General features: G+C 37.1%; 1 protein-coding gene across 7 annotated transcripts in view; it reads right to left on the bottom strand.

Annotated features, from left to right (window-relative positions):
* The window catches only part of Erbb4 (erb-b2 receptor tyrosine kinase 4), a 1,076,808-nt gene that overhangs the window by 161,894 nt on the left and 888,417 nt on the right, over positions 1-26,497 (bottom strand). For all 7 annotated transcript variants that reach the window (XM_006989868.4, XM_016008144.3, XM_016008143.3 and 4 more), the window contains one exon: positions 17,819-18,004. In XM_006989868.4, the coding sequence (XP_006989930.1) occupies positions 17,819-18,004 (186 nt within the window). The remainder of the gene's footprint in view (positions 1-17,818; positions 18,005-26,497) is intronic.

Here is a 26,497-nt window from a genome sequence, read left to right as displayed (position 1 = left end):
CTCCCCACAGTCAAGAAATGAATCTTTTAAAATAGATTTAAGAGGGAAAGTGTCTTAGAATCATGTAGTTTGGCAATGAAAGCAGTAACACAAAGAACAAGAGAATTTGGAAAGGGTTTATCAGAGGTATGAAATGTTAAATTGTCCACTTTCCTAGAGTAGTCTGATAAGTTGTAAAAACACTTTCCGTCACAAGGAAAGCATTAGAGCCCCTCATGCTTTAACAGTGCTATAATTTCTACCCAGAAGAAAAAGAGAAATTGGTCAAAGAATGTGTGTTGCCCTTAAGTACATTCCTGTGATATTAAGATAAATATAGCTTCCAAATGTAAGATTAAAGTCTAGCTCAACATTAAAAGCACATCAGTGCATTTTAAGTTTCATACCTCTACTTAAAGAAATAGGGGATGAATTGAGGTGCAGGCCAAAATTAAACTAATGGAAGGAGAAAAGCCAAGGCAACTGTGCATTTCCTATTTTATTAATGTGTAATGGATTATAATACAAAGACAATTTTTGTGTAAATTTCCCCAACTTTCTTTTTCTATAGCTATTTTAATGATCATTTATGTCTCTCTCTCTCTCTCTCTCTCTCTCTCTCTCTCTCTCTCTCCCTCCCTCCTCTCTCTCTCCATCCTCTCTCTCTATATATATACATATATATATATATATACATACATACATATATATATATATATATATATATATATATATATATTCAGGCATTATGAATGGAGTTCTGGTGGCACAGCACATGTTCCTTTTGTGTTGGAATAATAACTGAATAGATACAGCCTAAGACCAAGTCTTTCTGTCCTCACTTGTATGGAGCCTTGGCACCATACTTAGTGTGTCTCTTTCTACCTTTCATCTGTGCAGATGCCTCTTCTGAAGGGAGATGTGGATGCTTCCATCTATCAACATAAATCTTTGCACCTTTAACTTTAAACTCCATGTATCAGAGAGAGGAGAAAATTCAGGATACAGATGAAATGTCTTAGACAAGATGGGAGGAGAAAGTGACCAGGTGGAATAAAGAAAGGCCACTGCTTTTATGGTATGCTTATGATGAGGTGACAGTGAGACCCCAGGGATGAACTGGCCTCTTGGATCATACAGGTGGTGATTCTGAGTGAGTTCCAGGAAAGGCACCTTGGAGGAGACTGGTGGCCTTTGTAAAAGAGATCTGGGTTTGTACAATGCTCAGAATAGTGGATTTATTCTTCCTTATGCTGAAGATGTTTAAAGTTCCTTGTACAGTTCTTTGGATTTATTACAGCTTCAATTCAGTTCGTGATAATTTTACTTTTGATTTTTTTAAGCAGTTTTCACATTTGTCCTTGTTTCTATAGCCTGTTTTTTTAGTGATCATCTTGATATATCAGCCAGTCATGAAAAGTCCCTATTAATATCTGACACCTATTAGTGATATTTCCCAAATAAAATGTATTTCCTTTTGTAAACAATTCAAGCTCATTTGCTCATCACCAGTTTTTTTTTTTCTTTCAGTATCATTAGGATGAGTCTATAGGCATAAGTGTTGTCCCATTTACACCACAATACACTCATTATGCACTCATAAGTGGCCTTATATGTACATTACATAATCACTGGGTACTGATTTCATTCTCTAGTACACATTGTGTTGCCTGATGAAAATGCACACATGAGAAATATATGGTGTCTAGCTTTTTAGAGTCATATAGTCGCTGGGCAGTGGTGGTGCATGCCTTTAATTCCAGCACTCAGGAGGCAGAGGCAGGTGGATCTCTGTGAGTTCGAGGCCCACTTGGGCTACAAAGTGAGTTCCAGGAAAGGCACCAAGCTACATAGAGAAACCCTGTCTCGAAAAAAAATGTCTTATAGTCTACATACAAGTAAGATTATACAGAATGAGCAGGTTGTATTTATATATTTAGGAAAATATATGTATATAAGTATACATATTTGTATGTAACAACAATCAGTGATGGCAAGAAGCCATGAACTGAAAGAGAACAAGGAGGATTTGGAAGGGGGAAAGGGAAGGGGGAAATGATGTAATTATATTTTGATCTTAAAAAAAACAAAAGAATTTTTTTTTTTAGAAAAAAAGAATCATAGTCTGGTGGAGAAGAGGAACTTATTTAAAGAGGCAGTTTAAATCTCATGAAATGTTCCATACACAGGCAGATGTCAGATACAGTAGGGTCTCATAGATACTGATAGCATTTAAGCTGAATTTGAATCCTGAACATAGTCAATAGAAAAATTAAAAATTGAAAAAGTAAGTAACCCATTTATTCTAATTATTCTTTAAATTTATGTATGATGGGATAGCTGTATTTTCAGAGGGAGGTAGAAGTCAGTTTTTTCTGTATTTTTTTCTTCTGATTATGTGCCAGAGATCATTATCACTTGTCCATGGCAGGGGAGGGATAGTGCACAATGAGGAATTTCTGTTCCTTAAAAACCTCTTGGATAGCACACGCCTTTAATCCCAGCACTCGGGAGGCAGAGGCAGGCGGATCTCTGTGAGTTCGAGGCCAGCCTGGTGTCCAAAGCGAGTTCCAGGAAAGGCGCAAAGCTACACAGAGAAACCCTGTCTTGAAAAACCAAAAAAAAAAAAAAAAAAAAAACCTCTTGGATAAAGTATGAAAAATTTCAGGCATATATGCCTCTCCCAAGATGTATGCTACCTTCTTACCATGACACTAAAGCTTTGATAGGCCATGGAATAAATATATTGATTGAATTGTCCCTAAGTTTAGAAAATGAATTATTTGCATCTAAATCTTTCTCTCTTTTCAAAATAAGAAGAATTTTCAATATCTTTATGTCTCCATAGACTATTTTACATTTCTTACTCACAACTTTGAAGATCTGGTCCTAAACATAATAGCCTAGTATTTTCATAGCATTTGTTTATAATGACCTGTGACTCAATTAGCTTGGTTTAACTGATTTTCTCATTAATCCAACATATAATCTGTCACTCAGTGTTCTAGTCAGTTCTTATAGCGTCTCTCTATCCTTTTGTTTCGGATAAATGGATATCAGAATTCATTTTTGGGAAGAAGTCTCTAACAGGTTGTCTGAATTCTGACTTCATGACAGTACACAGATGCTCTTTGTAAGTTCTTCATCTCATGGGGTCACACGGCAAATGCTTGTAGTTGCTATGGCTTCCTCTCGTGCATGCTCTGTCTTTCTTTCTTTTCTCTACCAGTTTGTTCATTTTCATCAATGTTCCCATTGTGGTGCTCATGAATTAATTTCTCACTATGTAAAAGAAATCATTAAACACCCACTATGCCTCAGTCAGTTACTTTAAACTCATTAACTAACACACGTACATTAACATCTACAACTGCACCAGGTAATAGGAAGCATCATCATCATTTTACAAATGAAGAGCCTGGGTTATACAAAGTGTAATTAGAAAATAACCCCCAAATATGTAATGCTTTGTAGAAGAAGCATATTTTTAAAAACTGGTGATCCTATTTCTTCTATACTTTTGATTTTTCTTGGATTCTGCTTAAAATATTGCTTTCATTCCACATAGAATTCTTCGTTCTCTTTAATAAACAGGAGCATAGGAAAGCATCCCTCAAGTCTTTGGCTTTTGCCTATGGAATGGAGATCTGCGTACATTTATAGCACACATAATTGGCAAATGCCTCAGGCAAAAAGACAAACATAGCTCATGGCCTGCAGGTTGCTGGAACGGCTTCCTCAGTGCTGACTGCTGGAGCATCAGAGTGAGGCACTGCTAGGTGGCTTCTGTGGACAGTCTTCCTCTAAAACAGTCCAGAGAAACTCCTGCTCTTTCCCCCTGGCTCTTGGTGGTAACTGTAGAGTGTGAGGAAGGGTGCTGTTCTTGGCTTCTGATATAAATGCAAGCAAATTTCACACCCTCTTTTCTGTGCATCTACTGAGTTCAGTGTAATTGATTAAGATGGATTGTTGGGGTTCTTTTGGTGTCTGTGTCATACTCAGTGCAGATTTAGATCGCTATACTTCTTAATGTTCCAAGGTCAGAAAACCAGCAAGGAGGTGTAATGTGGTTGCATTGAAATAAGAATGGGTGGATGGAGTGAGAAGAAGAGGGAGAGAAAAATGCAGAGGGAGAGGGAGAGGGAGAGGGAGCAAGAGGCAGGGAGAGAGAGACTCAGAGAAACACACAGAGACAAAGACAGAGATAGAGAGAAAAGGACAGAGGGAAAGGGAAAGGGAGAGAGAGAGAGAGAGAGAGAGAGAGAGAGAGAGAGAGAGAGAGAGAGAAGAGAAGAGAAGAGAAGAGAAGAGAAGAGAAGAGAAGAGAAGAGAAGAGAAGAGAAGAGAAGAGAGAGAGAAGAGAGTGAAGGAGGGACATTTTATGCTAGAATACTTACCATTCATTTTTATCACTAGCCATAATCATGTATTTATAACCAAATAACTGGAAGAACACCCAATTAGCTATGGTTTCCTTTGGCATGATACAACACCATGACCAAAAGGAACTTCTAGAGAAAGAGGTGTATTTCATCTTAGAGTTCCACTTCACAGTTCATCGGAGGAAATTCAGGGCAGGAACCTGGAGAGAAGAGCTGATGTACAGGCTCTGGAAGGTGATGCTCATAGCTTTGCCCCACCTGCTTTCTTATAGCACCCAGGACCACCTGCTTAGGGGGTAGGCATACCCACATTAATCATCAATCAAGAAAATGCATGAGAGCCCTACAGGGCCAACCTTATGCAGGCGTTTTCTCAATTAAGATTTTTTCTCTTCCCAAATATTTCTTTAGCTTCTGTCAAGTTGACATAAGGCTAGTCAACACAACCTGTTTGCTCTTAAGCACAGTATCCATAGCCAATAATATCATTAAGACCACTATTTATATCTCATAAGAACTATCATATAGGCTACTAGGTGATCTTTCTGCCGTGAAATATTCCATATTATGTGCTCTATGTTCTATATTATGGTTAGAAAAAGAAACAGTAAAAGCATTAAAATTTCCACATCTCATGAACAATTGTCTTCTGAATTTTACTTGTATCCTGGAGCATCATTGATGAGTAATGCCTCTAATCTGCTCTCACAATTTCCAATTATAAAGAACCTGAATTTGGCATTAAGACTTGATGATGAGACAGACATCAGTTCACTTCCTTAGGACCAGTATAGAAAACCTTATAGATTCCCTGCCCATCTCTCTTTTATATATCTCTCTATTATCTACTTCATTTATACATTGGGAAAGATGGGAGTCAAGGCAAAGGATGACCAGATCTGTGTTTTATTCCAGCCACATTGTAGAATATGACTTGACAGCTTCCACCACGTTTGGACAAGTTAGCAACATTTCTTCTGTCCAGTTCCTCCCAAACTCCCACAATATTTAAAATATTTATTCCCTTTTATATATTCAAGAATACATTACTAATGACAAGAACTCCCTCAAGAGTGATCTCCTTTTAGTGCTAAAGTCCAGAGTTTAGTCAAATTTATCCACTGTATCTGACATTGGGTAAATATTTCTAGAATCACATATTCTCAACAGGAAAAAGTATACCCCAGGTAGTATTCTCTTGATAAACATCTCTCATTCAGAGTAGTGAGAAAGTAAGCTGTCAGAATAAGGCAATATACATTTCCTGCTCATGCTATATGTGCTTTGAGGATAGGAAAACTTAGAGCTACCAATATAGCAATTTCTGTTGACAAGAAATTCAATTATTACATTGAGGGTTGGTTTACTGATAAAAACCCCTGATAAGAATAGTCCAAGAGTTGCCTTGATTTATAAACTGTGTGTCAGGTTCTCCTACTACAGTCACCAGCTGGAGAAAACAAATCACCAAAACAAACAAGAAACAAACAAGCAATCCAGGGCTCCATCTTTGATGACAGCAGCATCAGTGAACTGGAGAACATTTTTCACTGAGTTGCGTTTTCAGTTGTTATAACTCTCCCTTATCTACAATCCAGCTTCTTTTTAATCCATACAGTGCCAATTTCTCAAAAGCTTATTTTAGGAATATTAAAAATCTCAATCTAAATACCAAATTAGATCCCAAATCATATGGAATAAATCCACGTGGACTTCCACAGCTTCCCCTTCAGGCCTTGATATTCCAGTTATCTCTTTCTTTGTTTCTTGAGAGGAATAAATTGTTTTAATATTGCATTTTATAAAGGACATGGAATGCACGGATGTCCCCCAAAGTACTTGCCTTACATGGTATTAAAAAAAACAATCTTAAGTTGGAAAAAAAATCTCAATATTTGAGCAACAATAATAAAAATTGCTCTGGGCTGAACTTCTGGGTTTTTGTATCATAGTCCACAGAAAAAAATTTACAGCCAAGTAATAAACCTGGGAAATATGGGCTTATAATGGAAATGTTGACAGATTCTAGCAGGTGCTACTGTAATATCTTGAATCTTATTTAGAACAAGTTTCCAATAATGTTTTTCTAAGGCAGTCTTTGGGGGAATTTAGGTTAAGAAAAAAAAAGAGGGGTTTTCTGTGACTTCCACCTGAATGATTGATGGAAATGTGAGGTATTTGTGACCAGATGCCTCAGGGCACCTGTAAATAAGATCATGGGTACCTGTAACAGGAGAATAAGTGTGCAGAAACTTCTGTCCTCTAAGAATGCACCCAGATATAAGCCTCATTTCACAGGATGAGAGTTCCCAAGCATCTTGGATTATAATAGTGCATTTTCAAGTTTGGTAGTAAAGTGTCCCCTCACCTAGGGATGTTATACAGAAGTTCTGCCCAGGAAAACAAAAGCAAGGGCAGCTGCAATGAAGAAAGTGGTTCTAGAAGTTTCCAAGCCTTTTCACTGATAAGTATAAGCTGTGTTCTTCCTCGTTATCTATGTGACTTTACTGAAAAATAACTGATGTATGCAAATGTTTATATTTCCAGCTTTAATGATGATGCTGATAAGTAAGTACTATTTCCTGCACCCAAGTCAGAGGATGCTGAGAAAGTCTCTGTGGCAAAATAACACAGCCCCATGCACACTAGTTTTGTGACATTGGACATGGGTTTCTAAAGTCACGGTGTCTTCCTACACAATGTGCAGAATATCAACAAAGGTAAGAGTGATAGTAACAATAACAAGCAACATTATTGACTGACAGACTATATGAAGTACTCTGTTAGGCTATTTGTCATTTTGTGTTGAGAATTATAAGTGGGCATTCTATGGGTGAAATGTCACACCTAACTTCAAACCAAATATCAGCTAGCTTTATTCAGACATGATTATTCCTGCTTTACAAACCATACTAGGTTACATAGACATGAGGGTAACTACTTTCCCTTATTCCTAGTGAAAGCCCGTGTTATTGTGCATCTATTAAAACCAGATTATCACAAGACTAACTGCTTCTTAAAAGCCTGATCAGTATTGGTCAAGGCTGTCTATGCATCAGGGACAAGGAGGACCTCATTCTCAGGACTGGATTGAAATTTTCTCCAAAGAATCTTCAGTTGTCCACTTTTGATTTAGAAATTGTTCACATTCAGAATTACCCCTGAACTCTTCTAGTTTACAGCAGAAACAAAGCAGTTGTTCAGCAAAGGTTCTAAATTGACACACTCATCCTTTAAAGACGCGGACATCAAAGTAGAATGTAAGTAGCTAGATTCGGCACATATGTTCAGTATAGGAAAGCAGAGGGGCCCCCATAACAAGCATACATGTAATTGAAGTGTCAGAGTATTGCCTTTCCTTTCAGAAGTTCCCAGAGGAAGAAAGTACTGATTTCACAGAAGAAGCCCCACACATTATGTGTTAGATTTTTAATGGAAATTCTGGGACTTGTGTAGAAAAACTGACTTAAAAATATTCTTTCGCTTAGCATTTAATGAGTTCTTGGAGAATAAGTTCTAATTCACTTTTAGTAGAAAATATTGGTAAATGTCAAAACATACCCAAAAGGATAAAGAAATATAGGGGAGGGAACATCCTTTTATTTCAAATTCAAAATAATTCTAATTTGAGGACTTAACCCCGTCTGGCATTTAAACTACAGAGGAGTTCATCAAAAAAAAATCTTTGGTTCTCACCTTTCAGATTGCAGTTTTCAACAGAGTGGTCCCATTAGTAAACTGTCCTGTGCTAATGTGCTTGCTTGGGGCAATCATCGTCATAGTTCCCGGATCTAGGCCTTGCCAGTGCATCGGCACCAGGAGTGGGTGATGTAGTATAGTAATTACACAATTAGCCTTGTCAAGGCATGGAGCATGGGGAATAGCAGGATCTTGAAGCTTGAAATGTGGTGGGCTGATAGATGACTGCCATTAAGCTCATCCTTTTTTTCCACTTTGGGATGAGCATACACTGAGCTTAGGCAAAGGCTCCTTAGTGAAGGATAAAATCCTTGACCCACAGCCGCACTTCTTCATGTGCTCATAATCGCTCAGCTCACCCTTCCTTTCTACTACACATATATTCTGCTCATCTCTCACCTTAGCCTGATGAAAAGTAATGAACTGTTGCCAGCAAGCTCTTTGTAATCCATCACATTTAGATGACAGAAAGTGAAATTTTGTATGAACATTGTGCAGCCTCTGACTTCCCACCATGGTGGTTATTGTTCCTAATATCCTATACTCCTTTTAACATCAAGGCGTTTAATCGGATGTTGTGGAATTCTGAGTGCATATAACTAGCCTATATTCAAAATATAAATTCCTCTGGCATATATTAACATTAAAGCTGTATAATATAGAACACAGGTGTGTGTGTGTGTGTGTGTGTGTGTGTGTGTGTGTGTGTGTGTGTGTATTTTCATAGGTATGTATATATGCATGCATGCACATACATATCCTAAAAATAAACTTAGTCACATGAGATTGAATGTAATTATTCTAAATTTCTGAGCTTTCACCCAAAAGAAGAAGCCTGGCATTGGTACTTAATTGTTCTCACTATCAGACCATCACTGTTATTACTCCAATTCCCTTCCTTGCCCTTTGGGCATCACTGAGATGGCCTTTTGCAGGCAGGGATCTTCTAAACCATATCCTTATGGTCATTAGAGGGAACAGAAAGAATGCAGATGTCCCCGCTACACATATGTAAGAGTCCATTTATTACAACTAGATGGACTGCTGCCTTCCTCTTAAGTCACATGATGATACACATCCAGGTTCTTCTTCACAGGCACCATTCTGTAACATTTTTGTGTCAATTGATAGAGGATATCTTGTAAAGAAACACAGCCAAATTCCTAATACTACTGTGAAATTTAGAGTCCAGAGTATCCTATGTCATGTAAATACACAAAGCCCACGTTCTGAAGATAATTTTAAAAGGTATTTTTCAAATGGCGATCGTGACAAGACTTGGATGCCATTAAATATAAGGAAGTGGGTGAAACATTGGGATATGCCTGAAATCTAAGCAATGAGAGGGCTGAGGCCAGAGAATGGACATAAAGTTAAAGCTAGCCTGAACTATACAATGAGACCATGTCTCCAAACAAATAAGGAAATAAAAATTTAAAAGGTGCCAGAATGACATGAGGTTACAATATAGCTTTGTTTTCTTAGTAGAGTGGTAGTTTTATGAATGTACACATGATCTATCTTCACAAAACTACATCTGCATCAAACAATTCAAGGAAACTAATGAGAACTGAGTAAGCTCTCATCGGTACAATTTTTCTATTCATAAAATTATTCTATAATTCATCAAGGAACCGACTGAAAAACAAACAGAACTTTATTTTTGTTACTTCCTGTTAATCTATAATTGTTTCAAAATTGAAAAGAAAATATTAATTTAAACTTCACAGAAGAGCTGATTCAGGAGAGACCTAGCCAAGGTCAAGTATGCAAAGAAGAGCAGCGATTCGTCTCTAGTCCCTCTGTAAATTTTGGTTTCTAGAAAAGTCACTGTGTTTTATCCTTTGTTTCTCTTATCTGTGGAAAATGCTAGTCTTGTCTCTCCAAATTACTGTAAGCATCTTGGGAAAGCAGCACCGCATACATACATCTGAATGAACATGAATATATTTCACAACTTACCAAGAGAGCAATGCTGTAACACCCATCTACTTCCTCAACACTGCAAACAAAAGCCCCAGGGGGGCAGTAAACTGAATTTGCCAGCCCTGCTACTTTGATTCTGCATTTGAGAAAATCACAGTGTTCCTCAAATCTGCCAAGATACGGAGCCTCACATAATCATGACTAATAGATGTAATTGTGAACACTTTACACACATGAAGTGTAATTTAATCCATTTGGATAGGATAGCTTTCACTTTCTCTCTCTATATATATATAAACAAAGAAGATGAAAAAAGAAAGCACATTAAAACTACTAGCTAAAGCATAGTAACTTCAGAGAAAGGAAGTTTCTAGATGTGTATAGTGACTAAATGAAAACCTTTGCTGTTTACAGGAAGGAGGAACTTAGAAACTGAATTAGATTCACTCAGCAGGCCCAATAATGCCACAAGCAAAGCAAAGGGGAAGCTTGCCATCCTATAGGCTAGATATGGAAAAGGCCTAAATGACTTCGCTAAGTGAGAGAACTTCATATTTCATGCAAACCTCAGGAAATAATTAAGCCTCCAGTGCAGTTCTGGGACCCGTGCTCCAGAAACTGCCACCATAAACTCTATTTTCATTGGTAGTATTGAGATTCTCTCTCATCCCTTATTGCCCTTCATATATCATCCCCCTTTAATGCAATGAGAATTCGACACATAAATAAAAAGCAAGCGATTGTTTCAGGGAGGGGATAAACATGATTCAAATCCAGCCAGGAGCTTTATCATCAGCTTGGGAGATTGTAATGTTGCTAGACAATCTTATACAAAGACTGAGAAGGGATATTGCTCCTGTAGTGGGGAGGCTTTAAAAAGCATCTGAACAACAAAAATGAAGCCATCTGCCTCATTTAAAATTCTATAGATGAAAAGTTCATTATATGTGTGTGTGTGTGTGTGTGTGTGTGTGTGTGTGTGATACACATTATCGCAAAAGGCATATGACCTCATACTTTAGATCTCACATTTAATTCTAATAGTGTAGCAATTATTTCACCTAAGATCCAGGGAGCCCATAGTGTTGCTGAATCTATGCTTGGGTGGGATTGTCTGTCGGTTCATCTAAACAAGATGTGTGGGGTGTGGGTAGCAGTGGATTCTCCATCACTAGTTCCATCACCAAGAAGAATGTAGTCTTAAATAGACTCTGTCACCTGTTTGGGCTCCCAGCTCCAAAACAAGTGCAGCCATAGTTCTTACAGTTGGTCTCTGTGAGAAGCCTAGGTAAGGAGACCTCAGCTTCTATGAAGCATCTCAACATCCTCCATGGTGGCAGACAAAATGAACAATTTCTTGAAGCAATATTTCATAGAGAACATACATATCTTAAGAAAATTCCAAATCTCTTCAGTAGATGACCTTCTAAGACTGTTTTCTGCACCAATATTACAAGAGGTTCTGATGTGCCTAGGGCAAAAACTCATGGGCTCCACTAATCTCCTTTCTGGACATAATCCTTTGAGTCTTACTTTTCCTTGCGTTTCTTTCCTTTACTACACCCAGCAAAGTGTTTTAATGACATTTTTAGTTAGCACACTGTGTTTCCTGTTGTGGATGGATAGAGAATTCTCCTCGTTTCTAGTCTGAGTTTAACATCTAGAAAGGATTCCTATACTGTTAGTTCCTGGGGAAAGCCACCATACCCTTCTCCCAGCACTCAGGAGATAAACCTCACTTAAGTTCTGTTGTTTGAAAAACTGAATTTAATTTTAAGCAGCAGTGGTAAAATATTACCCTGGGAAAGGGAGAGTTTGGACTCAAATATGTCAATGAGCTGAAGAGGGTCGGTCACTGGGTGGCACGTCCCCAAACAGGCTGGAGTGGGGTGAGTAGGAAAGACCTTGGCTTCTCGCTTGACTCTGAACCCACAGAGGTGGACACTGCCCATCGGCGGCATATGTGTGCACACCCAACCCCAAGTACTCAGTTGCATGCTTCCCATCTCCCAAAAGAGTAAAACAGATCTCACTAATCATGTACTGAGAATGGTAGCTGGGTGAGAGGAAGAACATGCTACTAGATGTAACAGTAATTATTTCACTACATGTTTATCTCTTAGCATCATGCTAAATGGATTAAGTTTTTAATTGTCATGCAGACTTCAATGCAATTGGGACAAATATTCTGGGTTTGTGCATACCTATGCAAATGGGTCAAAAATTCTTTTTCAATCATGCATTTATTGGGAGGTATTCATGAGGTCTTTCTTTCTTTTACTTTTTTTCTTTTGAGAGAGAGAGAGAAAAAGAGAATGAAGAGTCTGAATCTATAGAGACGTGGTAAAGAAATGCTCTATTTTTCTAAGGCTTGTAAGAGAAAGGACACAAAGTCAATTGGGAAGTTTCACTCCCCTTCCTCCTACACAATGGCCTGAATGAGATGTCCCCAGTAGTCTTGGGCATTTGATTATTTAGTACTTGGTGGAACTGTTTGGGGAGGCTTAGGAGGTGTGGTATTGTTGGAGGAAGTATTGTACCGGAGGTAGGATTTCAGAGGTTTAAGGACTCATGCCAGTCCTACTTTGCGATCTCTGTTTCCTGCTTGCAGCCCAAGATCTGATCTATTTCTCTTGCTGCCATGTCTGTCTCCCACTGCCACTATTCCCTTCCCATAGTGACTCTTCACTCTCTGCAACCGTACGTCCAAATAAACACTTCCTTCTGAAAGTTGCCTTGCTCAGCTTACTGATACACCCTCCTCTCCCCTCTCCTCCCCTCCCTTCTCCTCTCCCTTTCCCTCCCCTCTCCTCCTTCCTGTTCTCCCTTCTCTTCCACTCCCCTCTTTTCCTCTCCTTGTCTTCTTTCTCCCCCTCCCTCACAAGTCCCTTAGGTAACTGTGAATTTTCTAGGACCATGCCACATGTGGGGGGAGTAATGGCTGTCTGTGAACTGAGCAAGAGTGTCATAACAAGAGTGAAGGGAAGAGGGAGAAATGGTTGCTGAAGGATTCATGAATGACTTTGGATCCATACCCAGATTTTTATTTTATCTGGATAATGTTTCTACTACATTGTGCTGCATTCCTGTAGGGGTCATTATTAAGTTAGTTTTGATGATGTTACATTTTAAATAGCATTGTTTTACTTTATATTATAGTAACATATATTAAGCATGGAAACTCTCTTAGCATGAATATCTGATATATCACATTTTTAGCCACCATAATAGCATTAAAATTTTGTCCATTCAACTATAGAGGAAACAGATTAAAGCCATGTAGAGTTTGTCTAAGTTATTGGAGATGATGGGGGCAGTAAATTAGAGAGAATAAAAGGTACTTCCTTCTAAATTCTGTCATGATAACTACTGGGAGGGGTTATCTCTCATTTTTTTTAAAATATTTATTTATTTATCATGTATACAGAAGAGGGCGCCAGATCTGATTACAGATGGTTGTGAGCCACCATGTGGTTGCTGGGAATTGAACTCTGGACCTCTGGAAGTGCAGTCGGTGCTCTTAACCTCTGAGCCATCTCTCCAGCCCAGTTATCTCTCATTTTTCAATGCTTGAAACAATAGTTTTTTGTTTTCTGTTGTGTCAACCTTCCTTGGTGAACTAGAAGAAATGTTCCATCATATTTCTGCATGATAGCAAACTGTATATGTCAATATAACTGAGCTGGGAAGTGCTCAGACATTTGGTTAAAAAATGATTTCCAAGCCGGGCGTGGTGGCGCACGCCTTTAATCCCAGCACTTGGGAGGCAGAGCCAGGCGGATCTCTGTGAGTTCGAGGCCAGCCTGGGCTACCAAGTGAGCTCCAGGAAAGGCGCAAAGCTACGCAGAGAAACCCTGTCTCGAAAAAAAAAAAAATGATTTCCAATGTGTCTATTAGCACTTCTGGATGAGATTAACATTTGATTGGGTAGACTGAGGAAAGCGCTTTGACTGATCTAATTTAAGGGGGAAACAGTGGGTCTAGTCAGTTACAGATGTGAATAAAATAAAAAGACTGACTTCTGAGAAGGGACAATCTCCTTTTGCACGATTGCTTTTGAACTAAAGAATTGGTTCTCTCCTGCACCCAGACTTGGATTTAACCCAAAACATTGACTTTCTTGTGATTTTGATCTTACAGGGTTTGGGTTGGAATGCATGTCCACAATGGGTCTCAGATGTTTGAACTAGGACTAAAGCAGTAGAATTGGCTCTCCTGCATTTCCAGAGTTCTCATCATTCCATTATATCACAAATAGATTATTTCTAATAAAGCTTTCAGTATCAATATCTAACCTATTATTTCTATTTTTAGGGGAAACCCTGAAAAATATATTTAATGTGTAGTTTTTAATTAATAAAATCATGAATCACTCCTGACTAGACAAACACTGCAGATAATTATCCACTAAGAGTCAACTCACAAATCCCTAATTAAGCAATATGAATCTGAGAAATATATAGAGACCAAAAATCACTGCAGTGTAAAAACATATTGAGCAGTGAGTATCTGTGACATAATTAAAGGCATGCATATTTTGAAAATCAGTTTTCAGCATCAGTCTAGTTTGTAATGATTCTGAAGCATCCCTGGAGGTATGCACCCTGGCCTAAGTTCTCCTGCTGAATGACAATCATACTTTTGATTTTCTTAAAAGATTTGACACTTCACTTGAATATATGTATTCTAATTTAAATAATGTCAGTAAAATAATAAATAATAAGCTGCCATTCTTTTTATGCACAAATGACTATAAAATAAATTTTCATTTCAACGTTTAATAGTGGATTTTCACTGTCATGATATAGAGCTTAGTTGTAACACCAGTAATATGAATTGCGATTAAACTTTTTGTCTTTTATTCTGCCTTTATAAAACATAAGTTTCTCTGTCACAACACAATGAAAGAACTCACTCATTCAACTGACATTCATAAACTTCTAAATAACCTTAGTTGTCATTTAATATAATAAGTGGATCAGCAAGGCACAATTTTCTGATTTGGTAGTTTATATACAATGAATGTGGTCTTATATGCACATAGTATCTCGTCTTAAATAGAAAGATCTCAGAAATGTGAAACAGAAGTGTGTGCATTTAACTTGTCTCAGACCTCCAGACTTGAAGTTCATTTTCATTCATACAAAAGCAAATTTTTAGATAATTAGAAGTTACATTCTCCTGTCACTCTATGTAGTTATTGTTGGAGAAAAATGGAAAAGAGTAAAGAATTAAAATAAATAAAGTCTTTGCTACTTTATACATTTAATCCTTAGGAAGACAACATCTATGTACAGAGAAGGAATGGATTCTTTCACCCAGAACTCTACTTTCCTTCCATTTATTTATTTATTTATTTATTTATTTATTCATTGCTTTTTTTTGAGACAGGGTTTCCCTGGGTAGCTTTGGAGACTTTCCTGGAACTCACTCTATAGACTAGGCTGGCCTCAAACTCATAGAGTTCTGTCTGCCTCTCTGCCTTTGCCTCTGCCTCTGCCTCTGCCTCCAGAATGCTAAAATTAAGGGTATGTGCCACCACTGCCCTGCTCTAGTCAATTTTTAAATCAAGAGAGGTATATCTTCTTCCTGTTTTCCCTCCCACCATCTCACTTCACAAACAAAAACAAAGAAAAGCTCAACTACCAGTCTTGATGGAACATAGAAAATCAGATTCCATTAGCTTTAATTAGGAACAAGATATGGACACAAAAAGTAATGAGATAAACAAAGAATGGTGAATAAAACAAAAATCAATTGTGTAATTACTAAACTCGTCTAAAAATCATGCAGACTTCTTACGTATGCAAGTTTTCCCAGAAGACATACCTGCTGGAATTATCAGAAAAAAATATTATTGAAATCTTCTGTCATCAAAAGCAGAATCTAAAGCACCTGGATTACATTTTGGCTTGTTTTTTGTCAATTTAACACTTGGCGAGAGTCATTTGGGAAGAGGGAACCTCAACTGAGAAAATGTCCTTAGCAGACTGGCTGGTGGAATAGCCTGTGTGATATTTTCTTGATTGGTGGTTGATTGGGGAGGGGGTGCAAAGACCACTGCGGGTGGTGTCACCCATGGATAGGTGGCCCTGGGTTGTATAAGAAAGCAAAGTGAACATTCCAGGAGGAGCAACTGAAAAACTAGACTCATCCATGGCCTGCCTCTAGGTTCTGGCCTTTGCATCCCTCAGTGAAGGATGAATAAGCTATGTTGTGAAATAAACCCTTTCTTCCCAAAATTGCTTTTAGTCATGGTGTTTTACACAGCAATGGAAACCATACCTACAACAGTTAAACATATCATGAGTTAATTTTAATTACTAAAGGAATCAAATGTCTTTTATTTCTATTGCTTTTCTGAAGAATTTACAATCTAAGAATCACCTTGAAAGATGCTAATTTAGTTTGACTATGAAATGCCCCTTACAGGCTTGTGTGCTGAATACTTGGTCTTCAGCTGGTGGTACTATGTTGAAAGTTGTTGAAACCTAAGGAGGTAGGGTCTACCCAGAGGAAGTAGATCATTCAGTGCAATTTATTAAAGGTTCTACCTGGTCCCCAGTGCCTTTCTAGCTCTCTGCTTCCTGTCCATCATGAGGCGAACAGCCTCCTCTAACATATGTTCCTACCACCACTCATGCTCTGATTTATAACTGGCGCAGAATCAGTGGAGCCAAGGACTGCATAATCTCAGAAATTGCTGATCAAAATATGCCTTTCCTCTTTTAAAGTTGTTTTCTCAAGCATTTTGGTTGCATCTATGCAAAAGTGACTGATAGATACCAGGGACAACTGGCAATATATATGTACACACACACACACACACACACACACACACACACACACACACACACACAATTGTGAGGATTGTTGGCTCACTTCTTTTAAAGATTTAATCAGTTTTTATGTGTCCATAAAAATCAGTTTTTATTTTGCCTGCATGCATGTTTGTTCAACATGTGCATGCAGTACATGCACAGGCCAGAAGAGGGTATCAGATCTCCTAGGACTGGAGTTACAAGCACCAGCAGCCATGTGAATGTTGGGAATGGAACCCAGGTCCTTGGAAGAGCAGCCAGGGCTCTGAACTCTTGAGCAGTCTCTCCAGCCCCTCCACTGACAGACACTCTTACAATTACCCTTCCAATGGTTTATAACCTAACATGAAAGAGCAGGGAAATGTCTGCTGATAAAATTACAAACTCATAGAGCACCAGGAATAAAACCCCACAATCATGTAGCAGAAGCCCTAGCAGCTCTGAGGATGATCTCAGGATTATGAAAAATCTTGGCCTATACTCAAGAGTGGGCTTCCCAGATACAGCGACAGCAGCAACCATGTTTAAAGCTGTGATGCGGCAGGTGAGATGGCTCGTTGTATGGAGGTGCTTACCACTAAACCTATCATTTGGTTTATATAGAACATCATGCCTATAGTTCTATAGATTATGTTTATGAAACCAAAATAAGACAGAATAATCACGACATTGAAGCTTTATTTTCTTGATGTTTGCTAACTTGACTACAGTTTTTAAAAAGTCAAACAAGTCTAGAACAGCAATTATTGCCCTGACTAGTGTGCCATGTGTTTTGGCATCTAGTCAATCTGAGTATGTTGGAAAAATAATCCACAAGAATATATATAAGTAGATTATGTGCTCAATCCACCATCTACGTTGAAGTACTTACAATAATATGCCATTTAACATAGCAATAGAATTTACTTATATGAAGAGGTTAAAAGGCACGGCATAATTTCAATCGTCAGATCCTCCTAGGTCAGGAGATAACTCCCAAGTATCATTTTCACAGCAAATGACAGCACTGACCTTAGCAATCTGGACACACCAGTTCAGCAGCAGCTGTGATCCTATGTTGTCCTTGTGTTCATGGACATAGTCAAGCAGGCAGCCATGGGGCATCAGCTGGGTAACTAGCTGGATGGTGGGGCTCAGACACACACCCAGTAAGCGAACCAGGTGTGGGTGATCCATGCTTGCCATGATCAGAGCCTCCTGGAACAACAACAAAAACAACAAAACATAATTCGATCATTTCAACTCAGTATTCCTCAGTATTTTAAATACTTACATTGGATGAAAGGTGTATAGTGGATTTGAAAATGTACTCAATGAGCCAGATAGAGTGCTTATGCCTTTCATTCTAGCACTCAGAAAGCAGAGATGGGTGAAGCTCTGTAAGTTTAAGGTCAGCCTATTATACACACTGAGTTCCAGGCCAGCTAGGGCTATACAGTGAGACCCAGCCTCAAAGAAAGTACTCAGTAGACTCAGTTAACAATGTAAATATATTTATTAAATTATGTCATGCTTAGACTGATATAATTAAATAAAATTAAGCAATAAATGGTCTATACCACAAGGTGAATGCCATTATAGAATACCTGCAAATAAATCAGAACCTATACTTTATTTTTTTATAGCATGAACAATATATTTTATGTTCTGCCAATTATGTTAAAAATGAACACTACACCAGATACTTTTAATTTTTAATCTTATCTCTAGAAAATAACAACCATACAAATGTAGATCTTCCCAAGAACAATAAAGTGACCCTAACAACTTACCCATTATTTATGTAATTTTAGCATATGTAAATGACATATATAAATCCTAAAACTGAAAATAAATAATTACAATCAATATGTCCAATGCTGATTAATAGAGAAGAATGAGGATTTTAAAAGACTTTTTTCTCCATTATTTTTATATTTACTCAAATGTATTTCATTTAAAAAAAGTTAAAGAGATGCCCCACTCATAAACCTACAGAGTTTGAGAGCTAAGTGAAAAAACAAAATTTTATCTGGGTCAATCTCTTTATTTGATGAAATGAAAACCAAGTCCATATTTATTTCATATTGATATTCAATTAAAAGAGATGTGAATATAGCCTTATTGTATTATGTAGTAATCCTATAATTAGCCTCTAATTTAAAGTTATAAATATCAATACTACAATATGAAATATATCACTATACAGAATACTCTTTTGCTTTAATGTTTGATATGGCACTTTATGGAGCAAAGTAAATAAAACAATATTCTACTTCTGTGAAAATTATAGTGGACATTTAAAAAAAGTTTTATGTGGTTTTACAAAGCCTCATAATATCAGCAAAAGAATATTCATGCCAGTAATATATAATAATAAAGAATCCAACAAATTAAGATATAATACTATCCACATTTTAGGATACAGTGAAACAAAACATGCCTGAAATAATTAAAAACTTCAATAATATGGCAGGTGCGGTGGTGCATGCCTCAACATTCAGGAGGTAGAGACAGGTGGAGCCCTGATTTTGAGGCCAGCCTGGTCTACAACTCAAGTTTCAGGACAGCCAGGGCTACACAGGGAAATCCTTTCTCAAACAAACAAACAAACAAACAAACACACACATAAATAAATATACCAATGTCATAAGAGATATGACAAATTGGTGAGATGGTCAAGCTAAAATTTATTACAGAAATAGTTTAAGGCTAGGTCTTTGGTTAATTTTTTATGACAATTCTTTTACATTAATTTTTTTCATACACTGTTCACAGTTTTCCCTCCCTCGTATCCTCTTAGATCCTCTCCTCTTCCCCACCCATCCAACTCTATATTTCCTTTCATTCATTCTTTAGAAAACCAACATAAAAGAACAAAGAAAATAAAACAAACCAAACAGAAAAAGAAAAAGCACAAGAAAATCATGCACATGTAGAAACACAGGAAGGCACACCCACAACCTATAAAACACAAAATCTGAGACAGGCAATGGTGGCACATACTTTTAATCCCAGCACTCAGGAGGCAGATTCAGGTGGATCCCTGTGAGTTCGAGGCCATCCTGTTCTACAGAGAGAATTTTAGGATAGTCAAAGCTATACAGAGAAACCCTGTCTCAAAATAAAAAAAAAATAAAAAGTAAAAATAAAATAAAAAAAAGCAAAAGCAGCAATAAATAATAAAGCCCAAACAAAGAATTATGGAGACAAAACTTTTTCCAAAAATACCACTGAGTTGGTTTTGTGTTGTCCATCTACTGCTGGGCATAGGGTCTCCCTTAAGTGTGGTTTGTATACATACCGAGATTCCACTAAAGGAACTAACTTTTCTTTTGTGAGCAGGTGACACTTGGAAATAGCTTCTGGGTTAGGGATGGGAGTTCATGTCCTTGTCCCCTCTTAGCCCTGGGACCCCATTTGGCTTGGATCTATGCAGACACTGTTGATGCTGCCATAGTCTGAATTTTTATGTTTGTCAATCTTGTTCTAGCTTGAAGGCACTCTTTGTGCTTTGTGTTATTCTTAGATTAGAAAAAAATGCACTGCATAGAATATTATTGAAATAACCAAGTGTTTAACATATAGACCATGTATTGCATAGTATTATGCTCATCTTAAATATTTCAGAACAGCTTTAGTATACTGTAATGTACAAGAATATTCCTTGATCACTCTTTTCAATGTTTTATAGGGGTAGAGAAGAGGGAAAATATGTGTATGTATCTGTTTGTATGTGTGTAATACATACACATACACACATGAAGGACACATCTATATGACCAATTGTCACTAGTTGTTTGGATTCAAAATTACAGAATGTTTATGATATTATTCTTCAATATTTTCCATGTCTCTAAAAAACTTCAAAGCCCAAAGTAAAAGTATAAAGTTGTGCTGTGTTTTTGTTTATGACGGCACGACAGAACAAATACATCAAACCAAATTTCTCAGAAGGAAACTGAGGAACAAGTGATGTCACCCCACCAGCGAATGCCTAGGTAGCAGCCACAAACAGACACTTGTGGATGGAGAAGTTAATTTCAGTGGAACTGTTTCAAGGCTCACTTAGGAACACTGAGGTTACAGATCTTGCTTTACCCTTTGTGGTGGCATATCAGAAAGGCCTGTGGATGTGATGTGACTATCAGGACAACAGGCAGAGAAACATTCTAGAAAAGCAGAGGCAGTGATGGAACATGGATCATCCTGTCCCAAACCATTGCTTAGTGATACACATTTTGTGGCAGCAGCTGAAGTCACTGTTTTACTTCTGTCTTCCAAGAGGAGTAAGCCCTTCGACTAACCCTTCCCTTTTGCCTGCAGGAACCTGGTGAGCCACGGAAATATTCACGTGACCATGTGTGGATCTACAAGGTTGAAACAATTTGGTGCCAATTACTGTGCAGCTCAGCAAACATTTGAAATAAAGCCATGCAGTTATAAATATTTTACAACTATGAAGGTCAGCTGAATTTAATATTATTATATTAATTTATATAGTATCAACCAGTTTTATTCATAATATAAACCTGAAGGTTTTTTCACCCGATTATACATGTATACATGTCTCAAATATATAACACACCAAAAACTGAGCAAAAATATCTACTCAGATTAAATATCATAATTAATTACACATTGAATTAGATATTCAATTGATTCATGAAATGCTGGATGGCTGAGTTATATTTATACCCATTATATTCTGCTTCTTGCTCTCTTGATGGATCCTGTTTTTTCCTATGTGTTAGTATTACTAGGTTTTGTACGGTGTTCCCAGACCCCTAGGTAGAAAATTAAGTCTAGAAGTGTGACTTGTAGGTATCGAAATGTAGCCAACAGATATATGAAGGTAATGTAGAAAGCAGGAACCTCTGAGATCCCCCGGCACATATAAATCAAAGTGAGTCTTTATAATCATTACAAAAGCAAGTCGCAACCATTGTTTGATCCTAATTTTGACCAAGTGATTAGTTAAAAGAAATAGACTTTCTTAGCTAAACAAACAGGAAACTGAATCTCAATGCTTTATTCTTCCAAGGGATTGGCCTTGTCAGCAGCAGGATCAGATTTACAACATACTTTCTGATTACTAGTGCAATTTTGTTTCAGAGGATGCAAAAATATTGTAGATTTTCCCCTAAAGTTTCATCAGGACTTTACGCTGTAGATATTCATCTTCTTAGCAAGACAGCTTCAAACACCTCACATTAGCCATAATGGAATGAATCGAGCCAAATTACACATTAGTTACTGAGGACCAAATAGAATCAAACAATAGATTGGTGCTCATAGGTAAACTACATCCCTGACAATATACTTCAGGGAAGGACAAAGAGAACGGCTTTCTCTGACTTAGTGCAGCACACATTATAGGCATTTCCTAAAGTGGAAAGATTGCTAATGCCTAAGGTAGAAGAAACACTGTGAGATTATTATTTTTCAAAGGATGAAATAAATAAAATGCCTGTTTTTCTTCTATAATTCAAAGAATAATGTTAATGCCATTCTCTATGTACATTTAAAAAGTTTACATTAGATGACTTTTCATGTGAAAATTGAAAGTTCTCTTTTAAAAAAATCTATTAGTAAGTCTTGGCAAAAAAGCTGGGTTTGTATTAAGGAAAATTGCTCATCACACTACAAAGAGTATTTGAAACTAAATTGCAGAGAATTTGCATAATTGTTCTCTCTCTCCTTTTTCTTTGCTTTTTGTTTTTTTAGAAAGAAAAGATGAACAAGACACTAATTGTAGGTTTTATTTTTTTCATAAAGGAAATAGCAGATGGCTTTTTGGAGGATAGGGGAATAGATAAAAAAAATGGAATGTGGATTCATTTAAAGCAATAAATAGGCTTGAGAAGGGGGGAGAAATCCCAATATTTTAATCAAGGAGTGTTTGCGTTCAATAGATTACTCTGTTTTTAAATTAATGATGTCCTCAGTTTCTTATCTCTGCTGGTGACTATAGAAGCAATTTTGGATCTTATCTGATGCCACTGGAAAATGCCACCAAAGGGCAGTGGGATAAATATAACTCGACAGGTACATTACCTAAAAATTTTCAAGAAATTAAAAATTATTCTGCCTTTGTTTTTCCTATGGCCTTGTAAATTTTCTTTTTCTTGTGGGTAAAAAGAGTTTTCCCTTTGAAAATGAGGGAGACTACCAAAGGTGCATGGTGGGAAATTCTAAAACAGGGGTATTTTTCTTGATAATGGGATCTGCTTTGAATAAGAACATTTTTTAAAAACCACCAAGGGCCTCTCGGACACACAGAGCTGTGAAGGAAGTGCAGCATTAGTCTATAGCCATGTTATTTGTATCCCTATTTTTCTCCTGAAGGGAAGATGTTGCTGTTTAACAATAAAGGTGGGCAGTACTGTTTTTCACACTGAGGCACTACGTTCTCAGCCAGTAGATATATGTGCTTTGTCCTTGAACTTGTCTGATTGAATCACACAAACAAAAGAAAAAAAAACACACAGCCAAGTGATACTTCTGGGCTAGTTTGCTTAAAAATGAAACATGTTAACTTCAGCCAAACTTTCACTGTTTCATTATGTTTATAGACCATTAATTCGATACCCTCCAGCAGCTAATGGAGAAAAATCCACATTGCCATTAGTGACAAGGAAGATAGAAGGGTAGAGAAAAAAACAACAGATAGAAAATGTGGGTGTGCAATGCAAAGGTCAGCAGGTTTGTGGATGCTGGAGACAGATGATGCCCCTGAAGACTGAAAATAACAGGGATGGACAATACTAAGAAATTAAGGTTGGACACAATGAGGAACCTGGAATAAAGTGCCTGATCTACTATAATGTCATACACAGCTATTATGTCACAGATGGTACCCAGGGAATAAAATGTATACAATCTACACAGGTTCCTTCATGTCTTCAATAAATAAGAACTTATAAGTGTAAGTGGGCAGCAGTTTGGACAGGCTGAATTAAATGATATGTTATCATTTTTAGTTTTCCACATGGCTCACCTTACCCGATGGATCCCATAATCACTTTTGTGAACATAAACAATTAAGTCTAAGGACTTTCCAATCCATGAAGGCAATAGTTTCTGTCTTTATGCTGCATTATTCATTCATCCATTATTACATTCAGTCAGCATTTACCACTATACCACTTGAAGGCACCAGTGAAGAATTTTACACAATGTAGAATTCTACTTTCTGTTTGTGGGTTTTACATTTTTCTGCCTCACTTGTTACAGTGAATTTCTTCCATCCTTAATTTATCTCTTTAGTCTTTTGGTTACACATCACTCAACTAAACATACTTATTGAGGACCCACTATATTTGCATTGTGGATGACATTGAGTCTACTATGCCAGTTACACTTATGACATATTTACTCCACAGGAGATACATTCAAAAATTAGGAAAAGAAGAAGAAATTTGTGGGTCTGGCAAAATGGATCATAGAATAAAAGTACTTGAAGTCTGATGAACCAAGTTCAATCCCAGAATCCATATCTGAAAAAAATAAAAGCAGGAGCACAGAACCAGCTCTATAAATTTGTCCACTGATAGCCTGAAGATTTTGTGACAGGTGTGTGCGTGCACATACACTTAATATAAATAACAATTAAAATTTTCTACTAGACATCCAAATAATTATAATTTATGACAACAATATAGAGAAATAGGCTACTATACTATACTAGACTGGTGTTTGCTGAGCCCCTTTTAAATGGGGATAGTTAATGAAATCTGCTCTGAAGACTAAGTTAGATATATTAACACTACAAAAGCAATAATATCAAACAATACCTGAAAGCCTGACTTATTTGGACACTCTGAGGGTCTCACATGCACGGAGTTTGGCAAAGCTCTAAGTAATGGTTTGAGATGAGGGTGAAAATGTAGCTGGGCTTGAGATTGCATAGGGCTTTGCTATGATGGTAAGACTGGATTTATTCATAAATATGTTATTGTCCAGCCCCCTTATGCTTCATTTACCTCTATTATATCCTGACATGATAGCACAATAGATCTTTTGTCTTATCATATCATATCTCTCTTTGATGTTTCCCTTTGGATATTACTTGGCTGAAGGCAAACCCTTTCATCTCCATATTTGAACTTTCAAATATTGCTAGAGAAAAATCAGAGGTTCATAGGGGTTTGCCTCAAATCGCCTTTAAAAAAAGTTTGATTATAGTTTATTATTGGTTCCTTATTTCATTAAATTTAGACTCTACTTCGGAGCAGAAAACAATGTTTTTCGCATCTAAATATTAGAATGCAAACCATATTGAACGCCATTATGCTCTGTCCCCTGGAGATATAATTTTATTATTTGTCTGTGGCATAGTTTCATCCTCACTTCTTTTGGCCCCTTCACTGTACCTGTAAGCTTGTATAAGTGACCCATATTCAAGAATGAAAGCTTCTTCACAGTTGACTTATCTTTGGTTTAGAAGTATTTGATATTCCCAGTTATACTACATCACTTTATGTTCCTGTTATTCTGAGAGTTCTGGTTTTCCTCCTCACATGGTTACCACTAAAATTGCTCTTGGTAAGATCATTAAATGTGTCCTTTCACAAAAGTCAAGAGGTCTTTTTTTCTTGTTCTTATTTTTTTTTTTTAATTTGTGTCGCTTTATCTCACTGGTCACCTCTGTTTCTCATCACACCTTTCTAGCTGATCATATCTTTAATTATATCTTAAGTCTTTACTACAATTATTATTATTACAAATATGGATATCTACTTTTTCCTCTCCTGTCTCAAGTTTGGAAATGATACAATGCTTTTTTCTTTATTATTTTGGCTTTTATTTTCAATCCTGTGTATTCATAAAGATCTGTACTCCAACCTCTCTGAGACAGAAATTTGAAAAAGTAAGGACCATCTCAGTTATTTTTTTTTTTAATTGCTGTGAAAAGACACTGTGGCCAAGACAACTTACAAAAGAAATAATTTAATTTGGGGCTTAAAGTTTCATAAAGTTAGAGTCCATGATAGCAGAGTAACGGAAGGGTGACAAGATCAGCTGAGGAAGAGAAATACTGGGAATAGAGTGGGTCTTTTGAGACTTAAAAGCTCCTCCACCCTCACCCCCATGATATGTCTCCTTCAACAAGATCACACTTCCTAATCCTTCCCAAACAGTTCCACCAACCAGGGACCAAGTATTCAAACACATGAGACTATGGGAGCCGTTCTGACTCAAACCACCGCAATGACTATGGTGGAATTGTTAAACACCCGGGACCAGTTCAAGTTTCACAAGGCTTAATTAATTTGAAGGAATAAAAGTCATATCATGTTCTCACAGAGAGAAAACAAGGTGCATCCTCATCCTGGTCTAAATATTCGCCCCTCTAAACACGAGAATTATGTGGCACCCTTCACCTGAGTTTTCCCATTCCTGTAATTTTAGCTGTCACTTCTGAACGAACACGGACAGGTGTTGATACATGTGCACTTCCATTCAACGCATATCCATTTACTTAGAATTATCTGCTAAATGTTTATAATCACCTATTGTTTCTTGAAAGCAGTAGTATTATCTAATTTTTTCATTGTTCTATCAAGAAATCCTTTTTATCATATATGAATTATAATAAGGATATAGTATAATTTGACAAATAAATAAAGAAATTCTTAGTATTTCCCCTTCCCTACTTACTACATCTCAAAAATTAACCTATATGTCAGATGCCTCTGTCAAATGTAA

The sequence above is a fragment of the Peromyscus maniculatus genome, chromosome 13, assembly GCF_049852395.1.
Source record: "Peromyscus maniculatus bairdii isolate BWxNUB_F1_BW_parent chromosome 13, HU_Pman_BW_mat_3.1, whole genome shotgun sequence".
Classification (NCBI taxonomy): Eukaryota; Metazoa; Chordata; class Mammalia; order Rodentia; family Cricetidae; genus Peromyscus; species Peromyscus maniculatus.
The sequence above is the reverse complement of the archived record's forward strand: the minus strand, read 5'-3'. Positions and strand labels throughout refer to the sequence as shown.